General features: G+C 42.2%; 1 protein-coding gene across 1 annotated transcript; it reads right to left on the bottom strand.

Moving 5' to 3' along the window:
• Positions 1-4236: 4236 nt before the first annotated feature.
• LOC115103358 (zinc finger protein 271-like) lies at positions 4237-14846 on the bottom strand. Its single transcript, XM_065005951.1, has 7 exons — positions 14758-14846; positions 12437-12639; positions 12116-12220; positions 11937-12032; positions 11138-11248; positions 8596-8722; positions 4237-7606 (listed from the first exon to the last, which is right to left on the bottom strand). The coding sequence occupies exons 1-7, from the start codon at positions 14792-14794 to the stop codon at positions 4881-4883; spliced, it is 3405 nt and encodes a 1134-aa protein (XP_064862023.1). The 5' UTR covers positions 14795-14846; the 3' UTR covers positions 4237-4880.
• Between the last annotated feature and the right edge of the window lie 8206 nt (positions 14847-23052).

Raw genomic sequence — 23052 nt, forward strand, 5'->3', positions numbered from 1 at the left:
TGCTGCTGCGCTCAAGTAGAAGGTTGCTTGAGTAGAGCGTTTCTCTATTTTTGCATTTTATCTCTGTCACACAAAACACAAAAAAAGTGTGTACTTGTAAAAAAAAAAAGGCTATGGGTTGAGGCTTTACCAGCAAAGCAGATTGGAGATATGGACTATCCTGCTAGCATACAGTGAAAGCAAAAGCCAGAACTATCATCGGAGGTGTAGTTGGCGATGTTGAAAGAGAGAGAGGGAGGTGAAAATGTACAATTTATTTCAATGTAAGCTGTTGAAAAGTTAGACTTTTTTTTGAGGGTGTACAAACCTGTATATATTATTCCCCAAGTTGCTAAGCAACCATATTTTACAATTTTTATATATGTGTTTATATATTTGTTTTATTCTTTTCAACAAAAGCTTAATACTGATGGTATTAGTATGCAGATACTACACATAACTGACAGGGATTCGTTCATTTGAAGTACCAGTTATTTATCAAATATTGTCAGCTACCAAATGCACCACCAGCCAAGCTAGAATCGCAACGATGTTCAAGCTGTAGGGGTTTTACCACTCCCATCCTCTCTGCCCGCCCGCTTCTGGGGTGTTTTGCGCATGAGGAAACGTTCCATAACTGCAGGTGACAGTAAATTAACTACCTTGGTTTTATACTTGTTCACACACACACACACACACACACACACAATACAGGCACAGATTTTCCATTATATTAACCAGATACTGTAGTGGCCACTCTTAACAATGAAAAATAAATGTCTTCAAAAATGGAAGGCAGTCAATGAGGAGGCAAGATCAAATTGGGCCATTCTAGCCAATGAGAGCTATACGCGTGTGAACACCCTAAGCATTACGAAACTTCTATTCGATCAAATAGGCCATACCGTTTTTGTTAACCAAATTTGACACTTACATTCACCTCCATACAACAACTCCTTGCTTGGTGAGTGACACCGCCTGCTGGAGAATACAGACATCTCTCTTCGCCTCTGCTACAGTAGGCAGGACGTAACCTTTCACCAAAATGGAAACAACGGAGCACGTGCGTCACATTTTCAGACAAAATAAATCAATTTGAATACTTATACTACTTTAAAAAAACGTTTTTTTAAATGTGACAGACAAAATTATATTACATTAGAGCAACTTTATTGCTAGGTCTCGAAAAGGAATGAGTTTCTATAAGAGCAACATTACTAACCATCTCACGTCAAAGCTTCCACCCGATGCCGTTGTATTCGCAACTATGTATTTTACCCTTGTAGCTACTGCTTCTTCTTCTTTGGTATTATGTCGGTCCGCAAATAAATGTTCTAGGTGTACTATTCTATAGTGTGAATGTATTACGCTTAGTAAAAAAAAAAGAAGCCCTACCAACTAACCCTGCACCCATTAAAACCTCCCCACTATACCAACTAACCTTGCACCCACTAAAACCTCCCCACTATACCAACTAACCTTGCACCCACTAAAATCTCACCACTATACCAATTAACCCTGCACCCATTAAAACCTCCCCACTATACCAACTAACCCTGCACCCACTAAAACCTCCCCATTATACCAACTAACCTTGCACCCACTAAAACCTCCCCATTATACCAACTAACCTTGTGTAACAGTATAACTTTAGTCCGTCACTCTCCTCGCCCCAACCTGGGCTCGAACCAGGGACCCTCTGCACACATCAACAGTCACCCTCGAAGCATCGTTACCCATCGCTCCACAAAAGCCGCAGCCCTTGCAGAGCAAGGGGCACCACTACTTCAAGGTCTCAGAGCGTGAAGTCACCGATTGAAACGCTATTAGCGCGCACCACCTCTAACTAGCTAGCCATTTCACATCGGTTACACTTGCACCCATTGAAACCTCACCACTATACCAACTAACCCTGCACCCATTAAAACCTGACCACTATACCAACTAACACTGCACCCACTAAAACCTCACCACTATTCCACTACTTTGGCCCTGTCTGATCCTACTCCAGGCCAGCAGCCTTGGAAGACAGGACACTATCGTTCAAAACATTGTGTAACTCTTCTGCAGTAAAATCTCATACACCCAAGTACTTCTCTGCAGCTGCCACCACAACATCTATCCTCTGTGATTTAAGTTCCATTCCTGTGGTACAGTTGACAACCATGACCATGAACCCCCCCCCAACAAAAAAAAAACTTACTGGAGGCACATGTTATTCCTTTCACTCACTATTGGCCTCGGCCTACTCACAGGGCTCCTCTTAGGATCCCTCACCCTGGACCCATCTTCCTCTACTACTCTCTTCACTGGCTCAGCATACCACACCTTCTGCACTACTCTGATCCTGGCAACCTGAACTTGCCTTTCTCTCAGCAACTTGCCTTTCTCTTCCACTACCACTGCATTGGTTGACATGACTGACCAGTGGCTCAATGCTATGGATAATGGTAGGTTTGTAGGTGTACTATTTTTAGATTTCAGTGCAGAGCATTTGATTTAGTGGATCATGAAATTATTTTGACAAAATTAATGCATTATGGTTTTAAGGAAGTAGCATTGAATTGGGTACAGTCATATCTAACTGACAGGAAACAGTCTACCTATATCAATGGTTCATTTTCTTCCCCTAATGTGTTAAACTGTGGAATACCGCAGGGCAGCTGCCTTGGGCCACTTCTCTACTTAATATACACCAACGACCTGACCTTCCCTATGCCTTGGTTGAAACTCAAGCTACTATATTTGCAGATGATACTACAATTTATGCAGCAAGACAATCGGTTCAACAGGTACAGCAAGATTTGCAAGGAGATTTGGAGATTATCAGGAAATGGGTTTTCCAAAACAAACTTGCTTTAAACACCAAGAAAACCAAAGTTATGTTGGTCTGTTCAACTAGGAAAAGGCCAAAACAGCATGGGATACAATTAAGTATGGGAGGAGTACAAATTGAAGAAGTGGCAGAAACCAACCTACTGGGAGTGCAGCTAGACAACTGCTTATCATGGTCATCTCAAATAACTAATCTATGTAAAAAAAATATTAAAACAGCCTGCATGATCAGAAGGATAGCTAAATATTTACCAGGGAAAATCCTTCAGCAAATAACACAAGGCATTGGTTGAGAGTCAAGTGAACTATTGTTCGGTGGTCTGGGGAAATGCATCATCATGTGAAGTTAGGAGGCTGCAGAATGCACAGAATAAAGCAGCAAGGATTGTTTTAAGGCAGAGATATGGTTCTTCTGTTGCAGTCATGCGCAATGTTCTTGGTTGGTCATCAATCGACAAGATAATTAAAAAAAAACATGCTTATCTTATTTTATGATATACATTGTTTAAAACGGCCAAGTTCTATTCACAATGGTATTCAGTTGGTAAGAGACAGACATTCAGTAAATACTAGGAATAGATTGTCCACCATCTATGAGTTATCCAGACAGAAAAAAGAAATGGGCAAAATAACATTTCGATTTAGAGCAATAAAGAAATTGATTAAATTAACTGAGCAAACTAGAAACCTTTCAATATATAAGGGGTACCATGTGTACCCCTACAGTTAACACACACAACTTTTTCCACCAATACAACGCATTCTTTGTCTCATGTCCCCCTGCACACTGCTTGCCCCTATAGGTGTTTGGCATGTCTGCTATAGAGCAGGATTTGGATGGGTCTTTTGCTATCTGGGATCCTTGGGATGTCCCTAACCTAAACTCTACCGAACCTTTTTATTTAACGAGGCAGGTAAGTTTCAGAACAAATTCTAATTTACATTGACAGTCTACCCAGGCCAACAGTGCACCGCCCTATGGGACTCCCAATCACGGCCAGTTGTGATATAGCCTGGAATCGAACCATGGTCTGTAGTGACGCCTCTAGCACTGAGATGCAGTATCTTAGACCGCTGCGCCACTCGGGAGCACAACACCTAAACCCTTACCATTTTATACATTTCTACTTCAATGGGGGGGTTAGAGTCGTCCCAAGGATCCCAGATAGCACGGACCGGGTGGATGTATACACAGGAAATAAAGAACCTTTGTTTGTAAGAAGTTCGTAAACACTGGTCTGTGTTCATTAATTGGCTTTAACGTTGTAACCAACGTTGCACTACCACCTACTGTACTGTGACAGTACAAGCACAAGGAAAGGACAGGGCAGACAGTGTAATGGACAGTCACATTTCCATCTGAAAATGTATAAAACATTGCACCCTCCTGGGCAGAGTTGTGTGGGGAAAAAGGCTAACAGATTGTGGTGAATGACATTTTATTTGTGTGTCAAATTGCCAGTTGGCAATCCCTTACAGGATTAAACTGACACAAACATGACAATAATTCAGTTATTATACTTCCTGTGTTCTGTGCAGTGCACATTGCATAAAGACTGAAGAAGAAATCAATACATAATAGTAAATAAGGTCACAGCACATGAGCATTGTTAAACACAATAACAAAATGTAGGGGTGACAATGTATACTTGTTTACATAAAAAATGCATACGGTCTACCTATGTTGTGCTTATTTCAATCTCTCTTGTAGACTTACGGTACATTTACAGTTTGTCAAGGATATTGTCAATGGGTTGCTGTACAATGCTGACAGAAAAAAAGGCAACATTTGACACAAAACAGAATATATATTATTTTTCTGTCAGCATTGTACAGCAACCCATTGACAATATCCTTTACACACACACACACACACACAACTGCTAGATATTACAAATAGGCAAAAAGTTAATGTAGCAAAAGATGGATGCCTACTGGTCTGTTGACTAGAACCTACAACCAATTGCAAGCCATTAATGCCATCAACTAAATGTTATCAATGTTGTGCGAAAAAAAAAGTATGACTGAGTCTGCATCTCAAGAAGGCAGTGTGTCAAAGCCAAGAACTAAGAACACAAATCTTGCTGATGTTTCCTCAATGTGTTTTTCCGTTGAAATGTCTTCCCACAAGCCAAACACTTATGAGGCTTCTCTCCTGTGTGCCTCAACATATGCCGTTTTAGATGAGTCTGAGTGAAACAGCGTATTGTACACATGGTGCACGCAAATGGCCGCTCTCCTGTATGACTCTGTTGATGGACTTTCAGGTTACCCTTCAGACTAAAACTTTTGCCACAGTCTGGGCAAATGTACGGCTGTTCTCCTGTGTGTACAAGTGTGTGTTTTTTCAAGTTAGACAGAGATGTAAAATCTTTACCACATGTGTCACACAGATGTCGTCTGTCAATATGAGAACGAACATGATTGCGTAATTTCTTATCTTCAGCAAATATCTTGCCACAAAACCTACAGGTGAACCCATCTCCTGTGTGACATACCATGTGTGCTTTCATTTTTTTTTCACTCGTGTACTGTCCCTGACAATGGGGGCAGGAGAAGACAGTTTTTTGTTCCGTGGGAACATTCTCAGGTACGACGAGATTACGATGATTTGGCCCACAACCGCTCTTAATTCCCTGATGTCTCTTCAAATCGCTGGCGGTACCAAAGCTCTTGGAACATATGGTGCACATGAAGGGTCCCTGACCCTGTGAATGACGTCTCAGATGCTGCATCATGGTCTTTTTATAAGCAAAACATTTTGAGCACAAAGGGCATGTTCTAGATTTTAGCGAGGCTGGGGGAGAGATGCCAAGTGGCTGCGTCTGAGTGGGGGGAGCATCGAAGGTTGTTGGGTTCTGGGGTGAAGTGCTATGGCTCTGGGGAATATCTGTCCCATTCTCCCTTGGAATCGGAGAACTGCTTCTGTCGGCTGGATCAACCTCCTCTGGATGCTGGTTTGGATCAACCTCCCCTGGATGCTGGTTTGGATCAACCTCCTCTGGATGCTGGTTTGGATCAACCTCCTCACTCCAGTCTTGCTGTCCTCCCTGAAAGTGAATCTTCTCACACTCATTTGGCTGGCATTGCTGCAAGTCATTTAAGGAGTTAACGTCTGTGTTGCAGGACTGAGGGATCTCCATCTCATTTCCCCCTGCAGGTAGTTGCTGTTGTCTTTGGTTAATCTCCTGACAAATGTTTGCCTGCGGCTGCGTTGTTTGAGGAGTTATTTTCCTGCACTCATTACATTTTCTTGAATCTGGAATACTCAAACAATTCTTTGAGTGTTTCTGAAGATCTAATTTGCTTGGGAAACTTTCCCCACAATCGTGGCACAAGTAAGACAGTATATTGTGTTGAAATCTTAGGTGCTTTCTCATGGTCTCTGCGGTATCGAAAGTTTCATTGCACAAAAGACATGTTCTGTAGTCATTGTAGAACTGTGCCTGAATGGGCAGAGCATTGGAGGTTGTTGGGTTCTGGGATGTAGTGCTTGAGGGCTGTGGTATCACTGCAGCTATAAGTGTGTTGGCCTCTGGGTGTGCCTTCCTGGGGAGTTGCTGTTGGTTCACCTCACACTTGTTTGGCTCAGAAAGATCAAAGGACTTATTACACATAATGCAACAGATAATACTTTTGTGTTTCTTATGCATCTTCAGGAGTTGACTGTGTTTGGATTCCAGATGCTTTCTTAAATCATTTCTGCATCCAAATGTCTTATTACACAAAGAGCAACAGAAAAACGTTTTGTGTTTCTTGTGTATCTTCAGGAGTTGACCGTGTTGGGATTTCAGGTGCTTTCTCAAATAATTTCTACTATAGACAGTTTTATGACACACACGGCATGTCCTGGCTTTGGACAACTCTGATAGCTCCGTGCATGCTAGCTCCGTCTGATCCTCCACGGATGTCGTAGACATGTTATCCTCCTTAAAAGATGCCGTAGACATGTTGTCCTCTTCAGGTTGAGCTGCCGCCTCACACACATTCTGCTGATGTTTCTGTAAGTCCTCATGGTGTTCAAAGTCTTGTCCACACTGGGGGCACTTGGCAGGGCTCTGCTCATTGTGACATCTTATGTGTGCCGTCAAATCCTTTGCTTCGCTGAAAGTCTTTCCACACAAGGAGCATATTTTGACACGCTTGCTTCTTTTAGGCTGCCCTGTGGTAAGGGATGGGTCAGGGGCCAGAGAATACTGAGGTTGACCATCAGACGGCTCTTCATTGATATTCCTCTCACTCTTTTGTGATATGACCTGTCCTCTTCTCTGTCCTTGGGATCCCACTTTGTCAATCTGAAGCCTCTCTCTCCTCGGTGTTGAATAGACCTCCGTCACAGGTAAAAGCATATCAGCAATGTCAAGTCTGTGCAGCTGCACTGTTGGCTGATGGAGCCGACAGGAAGTAGATAAACTAGAAATGTCCTGCACTTCCTGTTGGCTGCTGTGGGCTTTTCCTTGGATTTTCAGCCCACTGTCAGTGTTAAGGTGGTGAAAATATGTATTATTTTGCATATATTTTGCGAGCTCTTTACCTGGTGTGTTGTGTTTAATATTTTTCTCTGTAGTTTCATTGTATATATGCCCTACCTCTAAAGAAGCAGACTCCACCACTTTGTGCACAGGCTCCACCCCTTTGTGCACAATTCGGTCTGAATCAATCCCCAGTTCCAACAAAGGGGTCATGTCTGACTCATTGTCAGATGAGACATGGCTCATACATTGCTGCACAGGTTCTGATTGGACCTCTGGGTCAGCTTCGATTGGGATTTGATTGTCGCCAGAAAACAGACCTGAGGACAGGATGACAAGAAAAGTCTATATATAAAGGCTAACATGTTATATCCTCATATTGCAGATCTGACTTTTCTAGACCCCTCTTCCCGACGGCTAAAGGTCCAGAAGATTCTGTGCATGTGCGGGATGTCTCTCCTCTACTCCTAGAGAACAGGATGATCTGGTGAATTGTGCTTGTTTAATCAAGTTAAATCAAAGTCTGAATCAAATGTCTGCAAGATCACATAATGATAGTATTGTACATAATACAACCAAATATAATAGCATAGTATAACGTTACTAAGCATAATATAATGCTCACTGTAGGCTACTTCATTCAAAACAACACTGTGCAACTCAAGAAGATCTAAATGCATATCTCCATGAACTCTGAGATGAAATGGTTGGTATGCCGAGATGCTGCACGGCCGTTGCACTGGTAAAACATTAAGAATTGTCATTCACGTCTGACAGTCAGAAATGTGAAGGGAGGTTTTCTACTAGTAGAGCAGAAGACAGTACGAGTAGAGCAGAAGACAGTACGAGTAGAGCAGAAGACAGTACGAGTAGAGCAGAAGACAGTACGAGTAGAGCAGAAGACAGTACGAGTAGAGCAGACAACAGTACGAGTAGAGCAGACGACAGTACCAGTAGAGCAGACGACAGTACGAGTAGAGCAGACAACAGTACGAGTAGAGCAGAAGACAGTACGAGTAGAGCAGAAGACAGTACGAGTAGAGCAGACGACAGTACGAGTAGAGCAGAAGACAGTAGAAGAAGAAAAAAAGTCAATATTAAACCATTAAAGCCAAACATTAAAATGTTATAGGCTATCTGATAACATTATTTCCTGTCCAAAGTGAAGGGAGGTTTTCTACTAGTTAGAGCAGAGACTGTGCGTAAAGTAAAGAATCCCCCACATGCGCAGAAGCTTCGGGACCTTCAGCTGTCGGGAAGAGGGGTCCAGAAAAAGCATTATTTCCTGTCCAAAGTCTATTTCTCCTACCATTGGTGTCTACATGTCCACATGTGTTGTTGTGGTGCTGGAGAAGGGTCTTCAAAGGCTGAGGGTGGGATACACACTGCACACACTCCTCCAGGACAGAGGGGTCAGGTAGGAACCAAGATGCCGTCTAATGGGAAGAGAGAGAATGGCTTTTAAAAAGACCAATGTATCCATGTTGTATTATAACATAAAAACACATGTGGTACCTTTTAAGAAATGTGTCTTTATGCATACTTTCACTCTGTTATAACCATCTAGTAATTCACTTAAAGAGCATTTGTCATTTAAGGACAAATATTTATGTACAGTAAATTTTAAAAACAACTTTTATGACAGTATGCTGCTGAAAGTCATAAGATGTTAGCATGGTCCCTGATGAAGGTAATAAGATGTTAGCATGGTCCCTGATGAAGGTAATAAGATGTTAGCATGGTCCCTGATGAAGGTAATAAGATGTTAGCATGGTCCCCGATGAAGGTAATAAGATGTTAGCATGGTCCCTGATGAAGGTAATAAGATGTTAGCATGGTCCCTGATGAAGATAATAAGATGTTAGCATGGTCCCTGATGAAGGTAATAAGATGTTAGCATGGTACCTGTTGAAGGTAATAAGATGTTAGCATGGTCCCTGTTGAAGGTAATAAGATGTTAGCATGGTCCCTGTTGAAGGTAATAAGATGTTAGCATGGTCCCCGATGAAGGTAACAAGATGTTAGCATGGTCCCCGATGAAGGTAATAAGATGTTAGCATGGTCCCCGATGAAGGTAATAAGATGTTAGCATGGTCCGTGATGAAGGTAATAAGATGTTAGCATGGTCCCTGATGAAGGTAATAAGATGTTAGCATGGTCCCCGATGAAGGTAATAAGATGTTAGCATGGTCCCTGATGAAGGTAATAAGATGTTAGCATGGTCCCTGATGAAGATAATAAGATGTTAGCATGGTCCCTGATGAAGGTAATAAGATGTTAGCATGGTACCTGTTGAAGGTAATAAGATGTTAGCATGGTCCCTGTTGAAGGTAATAAGATGTTAGCATGGTCCCTGTTGAAGGTAATAAGATGTTAGCATGGTCCCTGATGAAGGTAACAAGATGTTAGCATGGTCCCCGATGAAGGTAATAAGATGTTAGCATGGTCCCCGATGAAGGTAATAAGATGTTAGCATGGTCCGTGATGAAGGTAATAAGATGTTAGCATGGTCCGTGATGAAGGTAATAAGATGTTAGCATGGTACCTGTTGAAGGTAATAAGATGTTAGCATGGTCCCTGATGAAGGTAACAAGATATTAGCATGGTCCCTGATGAAGGTAATAAGATGTTAGCATGGTACCTGTTGAAGGTAATAGGATGTTAGCATGGTCCCTGATGAAGGTAATAAGATGTTAGCATGGTCCCCGATAAAGGTAATAAGATGTTAGCATGGTCCGTGATGAAGGTAACAAGATGTTAGCATGGTCCCCGATGAAGGTAATCAGATGTTAGCATGGTCCCTGTTGAAGGTAATAAGATGTTAGCATGGTCCCTGATGAAGATAATAAGATGTTAGCATGGTCCCTGATGAAGGTAATAAGATGTTAGCATGGTACCTGTTGAAGGTAATAAGATGTTAGCATGGTCCCTGATGAAGGTAATAAGATGTTAGCATGGTCCCTGATGAAGGTATAAGATGTTAGCATGGTCCCTGATGAAGGTATAAGATGTTAGCATGGTCCCTGTTGAAGGTAATAAGATGTTAGCATGGTCCCTGATGAAGGTAATAAGATGTTAGCATGGTCCCTGATGAAGATAATAAGATGCTAGCATGGTCCCTGATGAAGGTAATAAGATGTTAGCATGGTCCCTGATGAAGATAATAAGATGTTAGCATGGTCCCTGATGAAGGTATAAGATGTTAGCATGGTCCCTGATGAAGGTATAAGATGTTAGCATGGTCCCTGATGAAGGTAATAAGATGTTAGCATGGTCCCTGATGAAGGTATAAGATGTTAGCATTGTACCTGTTGAAGGTAATAAGATGTTAGCATGGTCCCTGATGAAGGTATAAGATGTTAGCATGGTCCCTGTTGAAGGTAATAAGATGTTAGCATGGTCCCTGATGAAGGTAATAAGATGTTAGCATGGTCCCTGATGAAAATAATAAGATGCTAGCATGGTCCCCGATGAAGGTAATAAGATGTTAGCATGGTCCGTGATGAAGGTAATAAGATGTTAGCATGGTCCGTGATGAAGGTAATAAGATGTTAGCATGGTACCTGTTGAAGGTAATAAGATGTTAGCATGGTCCCTGATGAAGGTAACAAGATATTAGCATGGTCCCTGATGAAGGTAATAAGATGTTAGCATGGTACCTGTTGAAGGTAATAGGATGTTAGCATGGTCCCTGATGAAGGTAATAAGATGTTAGCATGGTCCCCGATAAAGGTAATAAGATGTTAGCATGGTCCGTGATGAAGGTAACAAGATGTTAGCATGGTCCCCGATGAAGGTAATCAGATGTTAGCATGGTCCCTGTTGAAGGTAATCAGATGTTAGCATGGTACCTGTTGAAGGGTTGGTGCTGGAAGCAGCTTCTCCAGCCTGGAGAGGAACTCCCACACCAGAGTCTGCAGTGCTGAGTTATACTTGGGGCCAAATTCCTCTGAAAACACACTCTAAGAAACAAACAAGTAGAGGAAATTCAGTACTTTTTTCAGTACTTAAAAAAAAAAAAAACGTTTAGCCTTTTTTCTACCCAATTTTGTGGTATCCAATTGGTTGTTACAGTCTTGTCTCATCACTGCAACTCCCGTACAGACTTGGGAGAGTGAAGGTCGTGAGCCGTGCGTCCCCCGAAACAAAACCCAACCAAGCAGCACTGCTTCTTGACACAATCACTTAACCAGGAAGCCAGCCGCACCAATGTGTGGGAGGAAACACTGTTCGCCTGGCGACCGTGTCAACGTGCGCTGCGCCCGGCCCGCCACAGGAGTCACTAGCGCGCGATGGGACAAGGTCATCCCTGCCGGGCCAAACCCTCCCCTAAACCGGACGACGCTGGGCCAAATTGTGCGCTGCTCCATGGGTCTCCCGGGTTTCGTCCGGCTGCAACAGAGCCTGGACTCGAACCCAGAAACTCTAGTGGCAAAGCTAGCACTGCCTTAGACCACTGCGCCACTCGGGAGGCCCAATATTCAGTACTTTAAAAAAATCTAATAATACGTTTCAATTCCTTGTAAAAGCATTCACTCTGGAGTCATCTTCATCAAGGATTCTTGGAAAATTAGAGAGAATGAGGACTAAATGAGATCCTAATCAAATAAAATCTAAAATCATCAGCAGCTCCTTAGTTACAAAACTGACCTGAAAGAAGTATTCCTTCTCGACTGGGTCTTCCAGCAGAGTTTGAATCAGCTTCAGGAAGTTTGATTCTGACGCTTCCACCTCTGGATCAGAAATCTACAGCAAGTATGGATAGCTCATAATAAATTCAACTAAGTAGCAGCGTTACAAGTCTTGATCTGTTACTGGGTAGTACTAACCTCCTTGTCCCTATGAGTGATGATACAGGTCTTCATCCTGTTCAGGTGTGGCTGGATGGTCTCAGGGTTGGCTAGGTGATCAGAGCGACACAACTCCAGAACCAGCTGATGAAGTAAAAGTTAACAAAAAAAACTCAGCACTGACATCAGGAGATGAGAGTTGAGGAATTCTGGCCACTCCCCCTGAGACACCCCTTAGGGTTAACTGAATAGAATATGGTAAGGTACTATGGTGTACACACTAATGAATACACCTCAGGAGATAAGAGTTGAGGAACTCTGGCCACTCCCTCATCTCCACCAATCAGCACCATCTCTCACCTGTGCTCGCAGCCCCATGATGAGTTGGACTCTCTCCCTGTAACTCATCATATCAGGAACTATCTCCAACACAGTGGTGACAAACTCCTCCACCAACCCGTAGTCCATTACGTCTCTCTGCTGAACAACTTGCCATAGAGCTGCAGACACCAGCCGCAGTGGAGGAACCAACAGACGCAGAGATGATAGGGGGAGAGGGAGACCTACAGCAGACACATTCAGTTAGTTGGATAACAGAGATGATAGGGGGAGAGGGAGACCTACAGCCAGCACAAATTAAGTTAGTTGGATAACAGATGATAGGGGGAGAGGGAGACCTACAGCAGACACAAATTCAGTTAGTTGGATAACAGAGATGATAGGGGGAGAGGGAGACCTACAGCAGACACAAATTCAGTTAGTTGGATAACAGAGATGATAGGGGGAGAGGGAGACCTACAGCAGACACAAATTCAGTTAGTTGGATAACAGATGATAGGGGGAGAGGGAGACCTACAGCAGACACACATTCAGTTAGTTGGATAACAGAGATGATAGGGAGACCTACAGCAGACACAAATTCAGTTAGTTGGATAACAGAGATGATAGGGGGACCTACAGCAGACACAAATTCAGTTAGCTGGATAACAGAGATGATAGGGGGAGAGGGAGACCTACAGCAGACACAAATTCAGTTAGCTGGATGACAGGGGGACCTACAGCAGACACAAATTCAGTTAGCTGGATAACAGAGATGATAGGGGGAGAGGGAGACCTACAGCAGACACAAATTCAGTTAGCTGGATAACAGAGATGATAGGGGGAGAGGGAGACCTACAGCAGACACAAATTCAGTTAGTTGGATAACAGAGATGACAGGAGGACCTACTTTTTAAAGTTTTTTTTACCTTTATTTAACTAGGCAAGTTAGTTAAGAACAAATTCTTATTTTCAATGACGGCCTAGGAACAGTGGGTTAACTGCCTGTTCGGGGGCAGAACGACAGATTTGTACCTTGTCAGCTCGGGGGTTTGAACTTGCAACCTTCCGGTTACTAGTCCAACGCTCTAACCACTAGGCTACCCTGCCTACCCTGGCAGGTATCTTATGAGTAGTCCAAGGAAAAATTCTAAGATCCGATGACAGCATCGGGAATGTATTTTCTTGCAGAAATCTCAGAGCTCAATTGGTAAAAGCTCTGATTTTACCAAATCAAATCAAAATTATTTATATAGCCCTTCGTACATCAGCTGATATCTCAAAGTGCTGTACAGAAACCCAGCCTAAAACCCCAAACAGCAAGCAATGCAGGTGTAGAAGCACGGTGGCTAGGAAAAACTCCCTAGAAAAGGCCAAAACCTAGGAAGAAACCTAGAGAGGAACCAGGCTATGTGGGGTGGCCAGTCCTCTTCTGGCTGTGCCGGGTGGAGATTATAACAGAACATGGCCAAGATGTTCAAAGATGTACCACCCCAAAATACCCCTGCACAAGTGTAATGGCTGCACTCAATGCAATGGCACTTACAAATACTTCAAACACACCCAAACAGGGACAGAGATCCCCCCCCCCCCCCCCCCCAAAAAAAAAGTTGTTGTTACCAAGTGCTCCACTAAGGCAGTTATTTATCTTATAACTTGTCCTTGTGGTAAAAAATGATGTGGGTCAAATGAAGCGCAAATTAAAAGTACGAATCTCGGAGCATCGTAGCACCGTTCTTGTGATTTTGCTAGTCATTGTAAATGTTTGTAGCCTTATATAGCCAAATCTATGATCGTATATCCATTGATGTTTTTTATATGTTATATTTATATCTGTAAAGTAACCAATGATATCAAGCCATACCCGGCCATGATTACAGACACATGTGTGTCCTTTGACACTATATAAACTAGTGACCCGCAATTTTGTTATTATACCCTCAGGAAGACAGCTTGACTGTCGAAACGTTGGTTATTAGGTTATTCAATTATTGCATCTGAGCTCCTAGAGTGTGCGGCTCAACTTTTCTTTTTCAAGCGTTACATTCCGCTTGCCAGCACCTCGCCTAAACAGCTGTGCGTTTCTCTCGCCTCCAGGTCAAGTATTTCTCTAGGATTTCTACTATATCAACAGATAACTACAGCTGGTTGGTGTAAATGTGACTTAAATGCCTCTAAATATCAGACTCGTAAGATTATGCAAACTGAACATCAAAATTGCTTTACACTTCAAACCCTCAAAACACGTGCCATCAAAATGTAAACAATGGAGCGTATGAATAACGTTTTCAGACCAGATTATACACCAAATGTATGCTAGATCTCGACAAGGAATGAGTTTCTATGAGAGTAACATAACTAACCGTCTCTCAAAGCTTCCATCCGATGCCGTTTTTGCATTTGCAACTATATAGCGTTGGGCATCTCTGGCATTGAACAGGGTTTGGATGTAAACACGGGAAATAAAGAACCTTTTGTCGTAAAAAGGTCGTAAACACTGGTCTCTGTTCATTCATTGGCGGAAACGTCGTAACCAATATTGCACTGCCACCTACTGTACTCTTTATTCAGAACATTGGGCCCTCCTGGGCAGTTTTACCGGAAAAAAGCTGTACTTGTTCTTTTTTTTCTAAACACATTTACTGAACAAATATACAGTCATTCATATTTGGGGAAAAAAGGCTGACATTTTGTGGCTTTCACAACAGTTCATTATTCTGTGTGTAACATACATGGGGCAAAGTAGTTCTGTGGACATTCATTACTGGATAGTAACACATTATCATTGTGAAACACCATATTTATTTTTAACCCTTATTTTAAGAGGTAAATTGGCTGAGAACACATTCTCATTTACAGCATCAACCTGGGGAATAGTTACAGGGGAGAGAAATGAGAATTGGAACCTGGGGATGATTAGGTGACCAAGATGGTATGAGGGCAATATTCTTCAAGTACAGTCTCAAAAACCATCAAGCGCTATGATGAAACTGGCTCTCGTGAGGACCGCCACAGGAAAGGAAGACCCAGGGTTACCTCTGCTGCAGAGGATAAATTCATTAGAGTTAACTGCACCTCAGATTGCAGCCCAAATAAATGCTTCAGAGTTCAAGTAACAGACATATCAAAATCAACTGTTCAGAGGAGACTGCGTGAATCAGGCCTTCATGGTCGAATTGCTGCAAATAAACCACTACTACAGGACACCAATAAAAAGAAGAGACTTGCTTGGGCCAAGAAACACGAGCAATGGACATTAGACCGGTGGAAATCTGTTCTTTGGTCTGATGAGTCCAAATTTGAGATTTTTGGTTCCAACCACTGTCTTTGTGAGACGCAGAGTAGGTGAACAGATGATCTCCGCATGTGTGGTTCCACCGTGAAGCATGGAGAAGGTGTGATGGTGCTTTGCTGTTGACAATGTCTGATTTATTTAAAATTCAAGGCACACTTAACTAGCATGGCTACCACAGCATTCTGCAGCGATACGCCATCCCATCTGGTTTTCGCTTAGTGGGACTATAATTTGTTTTGCAACAGGAAAATGACTTAACACACCTCCAGGCTGTGTCAGGGTTTTAGAGAATTTGGCAGTACGTCCAACCGGCCTCACAACCGCAGACCACATGTAACCACGCCAGCCCAGGACCTCCACATCCGGCTTCTTCACCTGCGAGATCGTCTGAGACCAGCCACCATGACAGCTGATGAAACTGTGGGTTTGCACAACCAAAGAACTTCTGTACAAATGGTCAGAAACGGTCTCAGGGAAGCTCATCTGCGTTGCTCTTTGTCCTCACCAGGGTCTTGACCTGACTGCAGTTTGGCGTCGTAGCCAACTTCAGTGGGCAAATGCTCATTTTTGATGGCAACTGGCATGATGGAAAAGTGTGCTCTTCACGGATGAATCTCAGTTTAAACTGTACCAGGCAGATGGCAGGCGTGTGGGTGAGTAGTTTGCTGATGTCAACATTGTGAAGAGTGCCCCATTGTGTGGGTGGGGTAATGGCATGGGCAGGCATAAACTACGGACAACGAACAAAAATAGCATTTTTATCAATGGCAGTTTGAATGCACAGAGATACCGTGACGAGATCCTGAAGCCCATTATCGTGCCATTCATCCGCCACCATCACCTCATGTTTCAGCATGATAATGCACAGCCCCATGCCGCAAGGATCTAAACACAATTTCTGGAAGCTGAAAATGTCCCAGTTCTTCCATGGCCTGCATACTCACCAGACATGTCACACATTGAGCATGTTTGGGATGCTCTGGATCTACGCGTATTACAGCGTGTTCCAGTTCCCGCCAATATCCAGCAACTTCGCACCACCATTGAAGAGGAGTGGGACAACATTCCACAAGCCACAATCAACAGCCTGATCAACTTTGTGAGTAGGGGATGTGCCGTTCCGCATGAGGCAAATAAATGGTGGTCACACCAGATGCTGACTGTCTCTCTGATCCACGCCCCTACCTTTAAGGTATCTGTGATGTGATACCCAGTCATGTGAAACCCATAGATTAGGGCCTTAATGATGTATTTCAATTGACTGATTTCCTTATATGAACTGTAACTCAGCAAAATCTTTGAAATTGTTGCATGTTGCATTTACATTTTTGTTCAGTGTAGATCTACGAAATAATAGTATTGAAGAGCCAAGTTTAATTGAACTGTTGAGGAAACCTTCAGTTGATGTAATATTTAATTAGGTATTTTGTTTCCTTGGGGAGTTGGGATTCATGGGTAGGGTCTAGGTATTCATTAGTAGGAATCTGACTAATGAATATACATACCCCTGGTCTACAGACCTTCCATGTCTCTTGTTCACACTCCAGTCCATTTGGTGGCGGTAAAGTACCTTTACATTTAAAAACCACAGAAGAAGAAATGACAGAGAGGGGGGGGGGGGGGGGTAGGAATCGTTGAACAGGAAGGGTCAGGTTCAGAACATTGTGACAAAAACTCTCCCAACAAATCACGAGGCAGACATACCAGAACGTCACGATTTTAGTGAAGGTAGTTGATGCAAACTAGCCACTTCCAAAATGCACTAATTTAAAATAAACTCTGATCTCCATCTTGCTAGTTACTATTTAGTATTTTATTCAAGTAGATAAGGTCCTCTATACCAAGAGTCCATCATTGAAACCAGATCCTAGGCCTTTTCTCATTTGAAAATAGGTTGACAAAAAATAACTCAGTGCTTCAGATGTCCTGAGTGACATTCCATCATAGGGACACTGACTTGCTTTGCTATAGAAAAAAACAGCAGTATGGGATTTACGTGTTTTTATTGATACCAACATAAAGCATAATGGCTAAAATGTAAACAGGTGCATTTTGAGAAAAGTTACAAAAAATGGGCAATGTACAGACAAAAAAAAAACATGTTTTTGTGTACCATACTTCCCTACCTTTTCCCACAATTCCAAATCCTGAACTAGTTGTCACATCTAAAATCAAACAAGAGTTTTAACCTGGGGGGAATTGTCTCTTAAGGTGTCAGATATAATAATTAGCTTTTCCCTCTTTTGACTGACAAATTGCAGTGGATTGGTATGTGCCCTCCATAGCTCTGTTTACACACTTTTTTACTTTGGGAATAGCTTTTACACCAAGCATTGTTCACATAAGTGTTTATGCTACTCGCTGCCCATCAACTCAATCATTCAGTTTATTTTTGGCCTCTACATAAGATGGGATCCCTCCAGAAAACACATGGACAGTGTGTGGTGCTTCTCTCATGTCCATGTTCTTTCTGGGGGGGGATCACATGTGAGCATTTGCCACAGATGTAGCAAAAAAATGCAGCGACTTAGATCAGAAACTGATACAAGACGTTTTCTCACACGCAGGTCACACATATGATTACTCCCCTTGTGTGAGTCCTCATATGCTTTGTTAGACTTGCCTTTTCATGGTAGTGTTTTCCACATTCACTACATGCAATGTGGTTTCTTTCCTTTGTGAGTCCTCATATGCACATCCAGGTATCCGTTGCCACATTCATGGCAGCAAAATGTTTTCGACCCTGTGTGAGTCATCATGTGCGCCGTTAAAGACTTTACTTTACTTTGAACCATTTGCCACATTCACTGCAGCAGTACGATTTCTTCTTTCCTATGTGAGTCGTCATAGGACTGTCCAGGTACTTCTTGGTTTTGAACCATATACCACATTCATGGCAGCAGTAGGTCTTCTCTTTAGAGTGAGTTAACCGGCGGAGTTTTAGAACATTAGAACACATGAAGGACTTCTCCCATATAAGGCACTTATAGGGCCTCTCCCCTGTGTGAATCCTCATATGCCCTGTTAAGACTTGGTTTTTTCCTCTGAACCAATTTGCCACATTCATTGCAGCAGCATGTTTTTTCCCCCTGTGTGATTCTTCAACTAACTGCTGCCCCCCCGCACATTGACTCTGTACCAGCAACCAGCAAGAATGTGGCAAATCCTTCAGATGTATGAGATTGTTGGTCGTTCATACGAAGTATCACACAGAGGAGAAATCACACTGTCCTATATATATATATATTACTGCTGCTCTTTAATTACTTGTTACTTTTATCTCTTATTCTTTTCCGTATTTTTTTGAAACTGCATTGTTGGTTAGGGGCTCGTAAGTAAGCATTTCACTGTAAACCTGTTGTATTTGGCGAATGTGACTAATAACATGTTGATTGATTGAGCAATAGGTTACACACTTTGAAGGATTTGCCACGTCTTTTCCACCTGTGTGAATTCCCCAATGACTTTTGAAAAATCGCTGACTCTGAAATAGCATTTACTGCACACAGGACATTTGTGTGATTTCTCCTCTGTGTGATACTTCGTATGAACGACCAGCAATCTCATACATCTATAGGATTTGTCACATTCTTTACACTGATATGTTTCTCTCTGTGTGCATTCTCTGATGCTTATCCAAACTGCTAATAATAGGATTCATTGCACACCTTGTGTCCCCCCTTGTGTGAATCTATGTATGAATGGCCAGGTGTCTCTCTGCTATGAAGGATTCGTCACATTCAGTGCAGTGTGATCTCTCTTTATATGCATTCTTTACAGAGCTTTGAACTGAGAAGCATTTCTCCCCTGTGTGACTTCTCATATGCCGGGTCTATTTTGTAATTACAGTCAAAGTGCTTTGCAACGATTTGCTTTCTCCCTTGTGTGAATTCTCTGTCTTATTAGGCTTGTTTAAAACATTAACTGCACATGGAACACCTGAATAATTTCTCCTCTCGGAAATTTCAGGTGTTTTTCTATATATATTTTTTAAATGTATTGCTCTGATAAAGCCCATACTGCACACACACACACACGACACGTGAAGTTTCTTCCCTGTGCGAGTCATCAATGGTGCTTTGAGCTCACTGGTTGTCTTAGCTTTTGTACAGATAAGAACTTTGTCCTTCCTTTCCCAGTGTCTTTAATCCTAATAGTCCTTCACTCTCCTCCCCATCAAGAGTTAATGATTTCACTCTTTACTGCAGAACAGTCTGGATTTACTGCAGAGAGAAGCGGAGAAACACTGGTCAGTTCTGTATATATATATATATATATATATATATATATACACACACATATACATACACACACACACTACCGTTCAAACGTTTGGGATCACTTAGAAATGTCCTTGTTTTTGAAAGTAAAGCACATTTTTTTTGTCCATTAAGATAACATCAAATTGATCAGAAATACAGTGTAGACATTTAATGTTGTAAATGTCTATTGTAGCTGGAAACAGCAGATTTCTAATGGAATATCTACATATGCGTACAGAGGCCCATTATCAGCAACCATCCCCCGTGTTCCAACGGCATGTTGTGTTAGCTAATCCAAGTTTATAATTTTAGAAAACCCTTTTGCAATTATGTTAGCCAAGAAACTGAAGATCTCGTACAGTGCTGTGTACTACTCCCTTCACAGAACAGCGCAAACTGGCTCTAAACAGAATAGAAAGAGTGGGAGGCCCCAGTGCACAACTGAGCAAGAGGACAAGTACATTAGTGTCTAGTTTGAGAAACAGACGCCTCAAGTCCTCAACTGGCAGCTTAATTAAATAGTAGCCCCAAACACCAATCTCAACGTCAACAGTGAAGAAGTGACTCCGGGATGCTGGCCTTCTAGGCAGAGTTGCAAAGAAAAAGCCATATCTCAGACTGGCCAATACAAAGAAAAGATTAAGATGGGCAAAAGAACAGACACTGGAACTCTGCCTAGAAGGCCAGCATCCCGGAGTTGCCTCTTCACTGTTGACGTTGAGACTGGTGTTTTGCGGGTACCATGTTAACTAGAAAACTAAATGTTATTGGCAAAGAGGTTTGGAACTCTTTTCTATTGGTCTAGAAGCAGGTGATGTCACCAGGCAAATCAGAACTCCATCCCACCATATAAATTTCTTTATTTTCTAATAGCGCTTAGACTAAAAGGACATTAATAATTTTCTCAATTTCACAGTGTGGAAATATACCGTGTCTTTGAAAAGTATTCAGCCCTTGACTTTTTCCACATTTTGTTACGTTACAGCCTCATTCTCAAATTGTTTCTCATCTTGTGTCTCATGGTCTGAGAGTCTTTAGATAACTTTTGGCAAACTCCAAGCAGGCTGTCATGTGCCTTTTACTGAGGAGTGGCTTCCGTCTGGCCACTCTACCAAAAAGGCCTGATTTGGTGGAGTGCTGCAGAGATGGTTGTCCTTCTGGAAGTTTCTCCCATCTCCACAGAGGAACTCTGCAGCTTTGTCAGAGTGACCATCGGGTTCTTGGTCAGCTCCCTGACCAAGGTCCTTCTGCCCCGATTGCTCAGTTTGACCGGGCAGCCAGCTCTAGGAAGAGTCTTGGTGGTTCCAAACTTCTTCCATTTAAGAATGATGGAGGCCACTGTGTTCTTGGGTACCTTCAATGCTGCAGATATGTAGTGGTACCCTTCTCCAGATCTGTGCCTTGACACAATCCTGTCTCGGAGCTCTACGGACAATTCCTTCGACCTCATGGCTTGGTTTTTGCTCTGACGTGCACTGTCAACTGTGGGACCTTATAAAGACAGGGGGTGTGCCGGTCCAAATCATGTCCAATCAATTTAATTTACCACAGATGGACTCCAATCAAGTTGTAGAAAACATCTCAAGGATGATCAATGGAAACAAGATTCACCTGAGCTCTATTTTGAAGTATGATAGCAAAGGGGCTGAATAGTTACGCAGGTAAGGTATGTTCATTTATTTATGTATTTAATACATTTTGAAAATCCTGTTTTCACTTTGTCATTATTGTGTGTAGATTATAGGATTTTTAAAAACATTTTATTTAATCAAATTTAGAACAAGGCTATAACGTAACAAAATGTGGTAAAATTCAAGGGGTCTGAATACTTTCCAAAGGCACTGTATATAAAACACAGAGGGGGGGGGGGGGGAATCAGGTTTTTGACTGCACTGGGCCTTTAATGTCTAAACCCAGACTCTGTCTACTAATACTAGATTACTAGTGCTGCATTCACGCAGACAGCTCAATTCTGATGTTTTCCACTAATTGGTCGTCTTTTTCAAAGCTGATCTGATTGGTCAAAATAGCAATTAGTGAAAACAATTATCACAATTGGGCTGCCTGTCTAAATGTAGCCTAAGACACTTCACACAGCCTACTCCTACTACTACATGAATGTGTTTTGAAGTAGTCGGTATGGGTCAGGGGAGAACGACTGCCCAGTCATTGAAGCCACGGAAGTTCAAGGCCGACCACGGTACTGCAGGCATCAGCCGAGAACAGGATCCCCATTATAGTGAAAGGAAAAATCTGTGTAAATAAAATGTTTTGAAGACAATTATGGTACCAATAATTGCTTCTAATACACCAGATGTAAATCGCACAGAAGAAGTTTATGAGAATAATTTAGTTGCTAAGGGCAGCACTAAGACGGCAATGTCATTTCCTGGAGTATCTCAATCAGGGTCATGTCTAGTTGGGATTTTTTTCTTTCTTGCATTTTAGCTAACCTTAACCTAATTCTCCTAACCTGCTGCATAACTTCACCTAAACCTGCTATGTAAAGTCAATTTTGACAAAAGCTTTATCCCTTCTAGACAAAGCCCTCAAACTGCACATGTTGTCTCCAAGAGACGCCATCTTAAAAGGTTAGCTCCTCCTTAGAACCAACTTCTCTGGTTTTAAAACGGCCTGTGGCATCGATGTGAGTCAAGCTTGAATTATAGTGTCAAAACTGCATTGCCATTTTGACACTATTTTTTTTTTGTTGCTTTATCTGGGTCAAGTCTGAATCACTGTCCACATTAACTAAAAATAAAAAAGTTATTTACCCAGTCAGACATAGCGTAGTGGCAAGAGGAATTTAGTCAATACATGATTTGCTATCCTTTTTCTGTGCCACCAAACGTTTGCAAATAGGCTACTGGTAATGTTAACAGGTCCACGTTCAGTTGAAAAAAGTTAATGAACATTGCAGATAGAAATGCCATGAATACAGCCGAGGTTGTTCCAGAGAGGCATGTTTGTTCTGCATACCTGAACGTACCCTAAACGTTGCGTCCTGCTGAACGCACATAGCTAGACTGTTTTACTATTAAACTCAATACTGTTTTTAATTTCTTATTAAAGCAGCTTGTGTTTCTTAACCAGACAAGGGT

The sequence above is a fragment of the Oncorhynchus nerka genome, linkage group LG20 (assembly GCF_034236695.1).
Source record: "Oncorhynchus nerka isolate Pitt River linkage group LG20, Oner_Uvic_2.0, whole genome shotgun sequence".
Classification (NCBI taxonomy): domain Eukaryota; kingdom Metazoa; phylum Chordata; class Actinopteri; order Salmoniformes; family Salmonidae; genus Oncorhynchus; species Oncorhynchus nerka.

Excerpts from the sequence above, each read along its gene's own strand:
- LOC115103358 (XM_065005951.1), bottom strand. The coding sequence starts at position 14,794 with ATGCAAAAACGGCATCGGATGGAAGCTTTGAGAGACG. Across the intron at positions 8,723-11,137 it reads CAGCACCAACCCTTCAACAG|ACGGCATCTTGGTTCCTACC; the intron begins GTACCATGCTAA and ends TCTTCCCATTAG. Across the intron at positions 7,607-8,595 it reads TGGACATGTAGACACCAATG|GTCTGTTTTCTGGCGACAAT; the intron begins GTAGGAGAAATA and ends TCCTGTCCTCAG.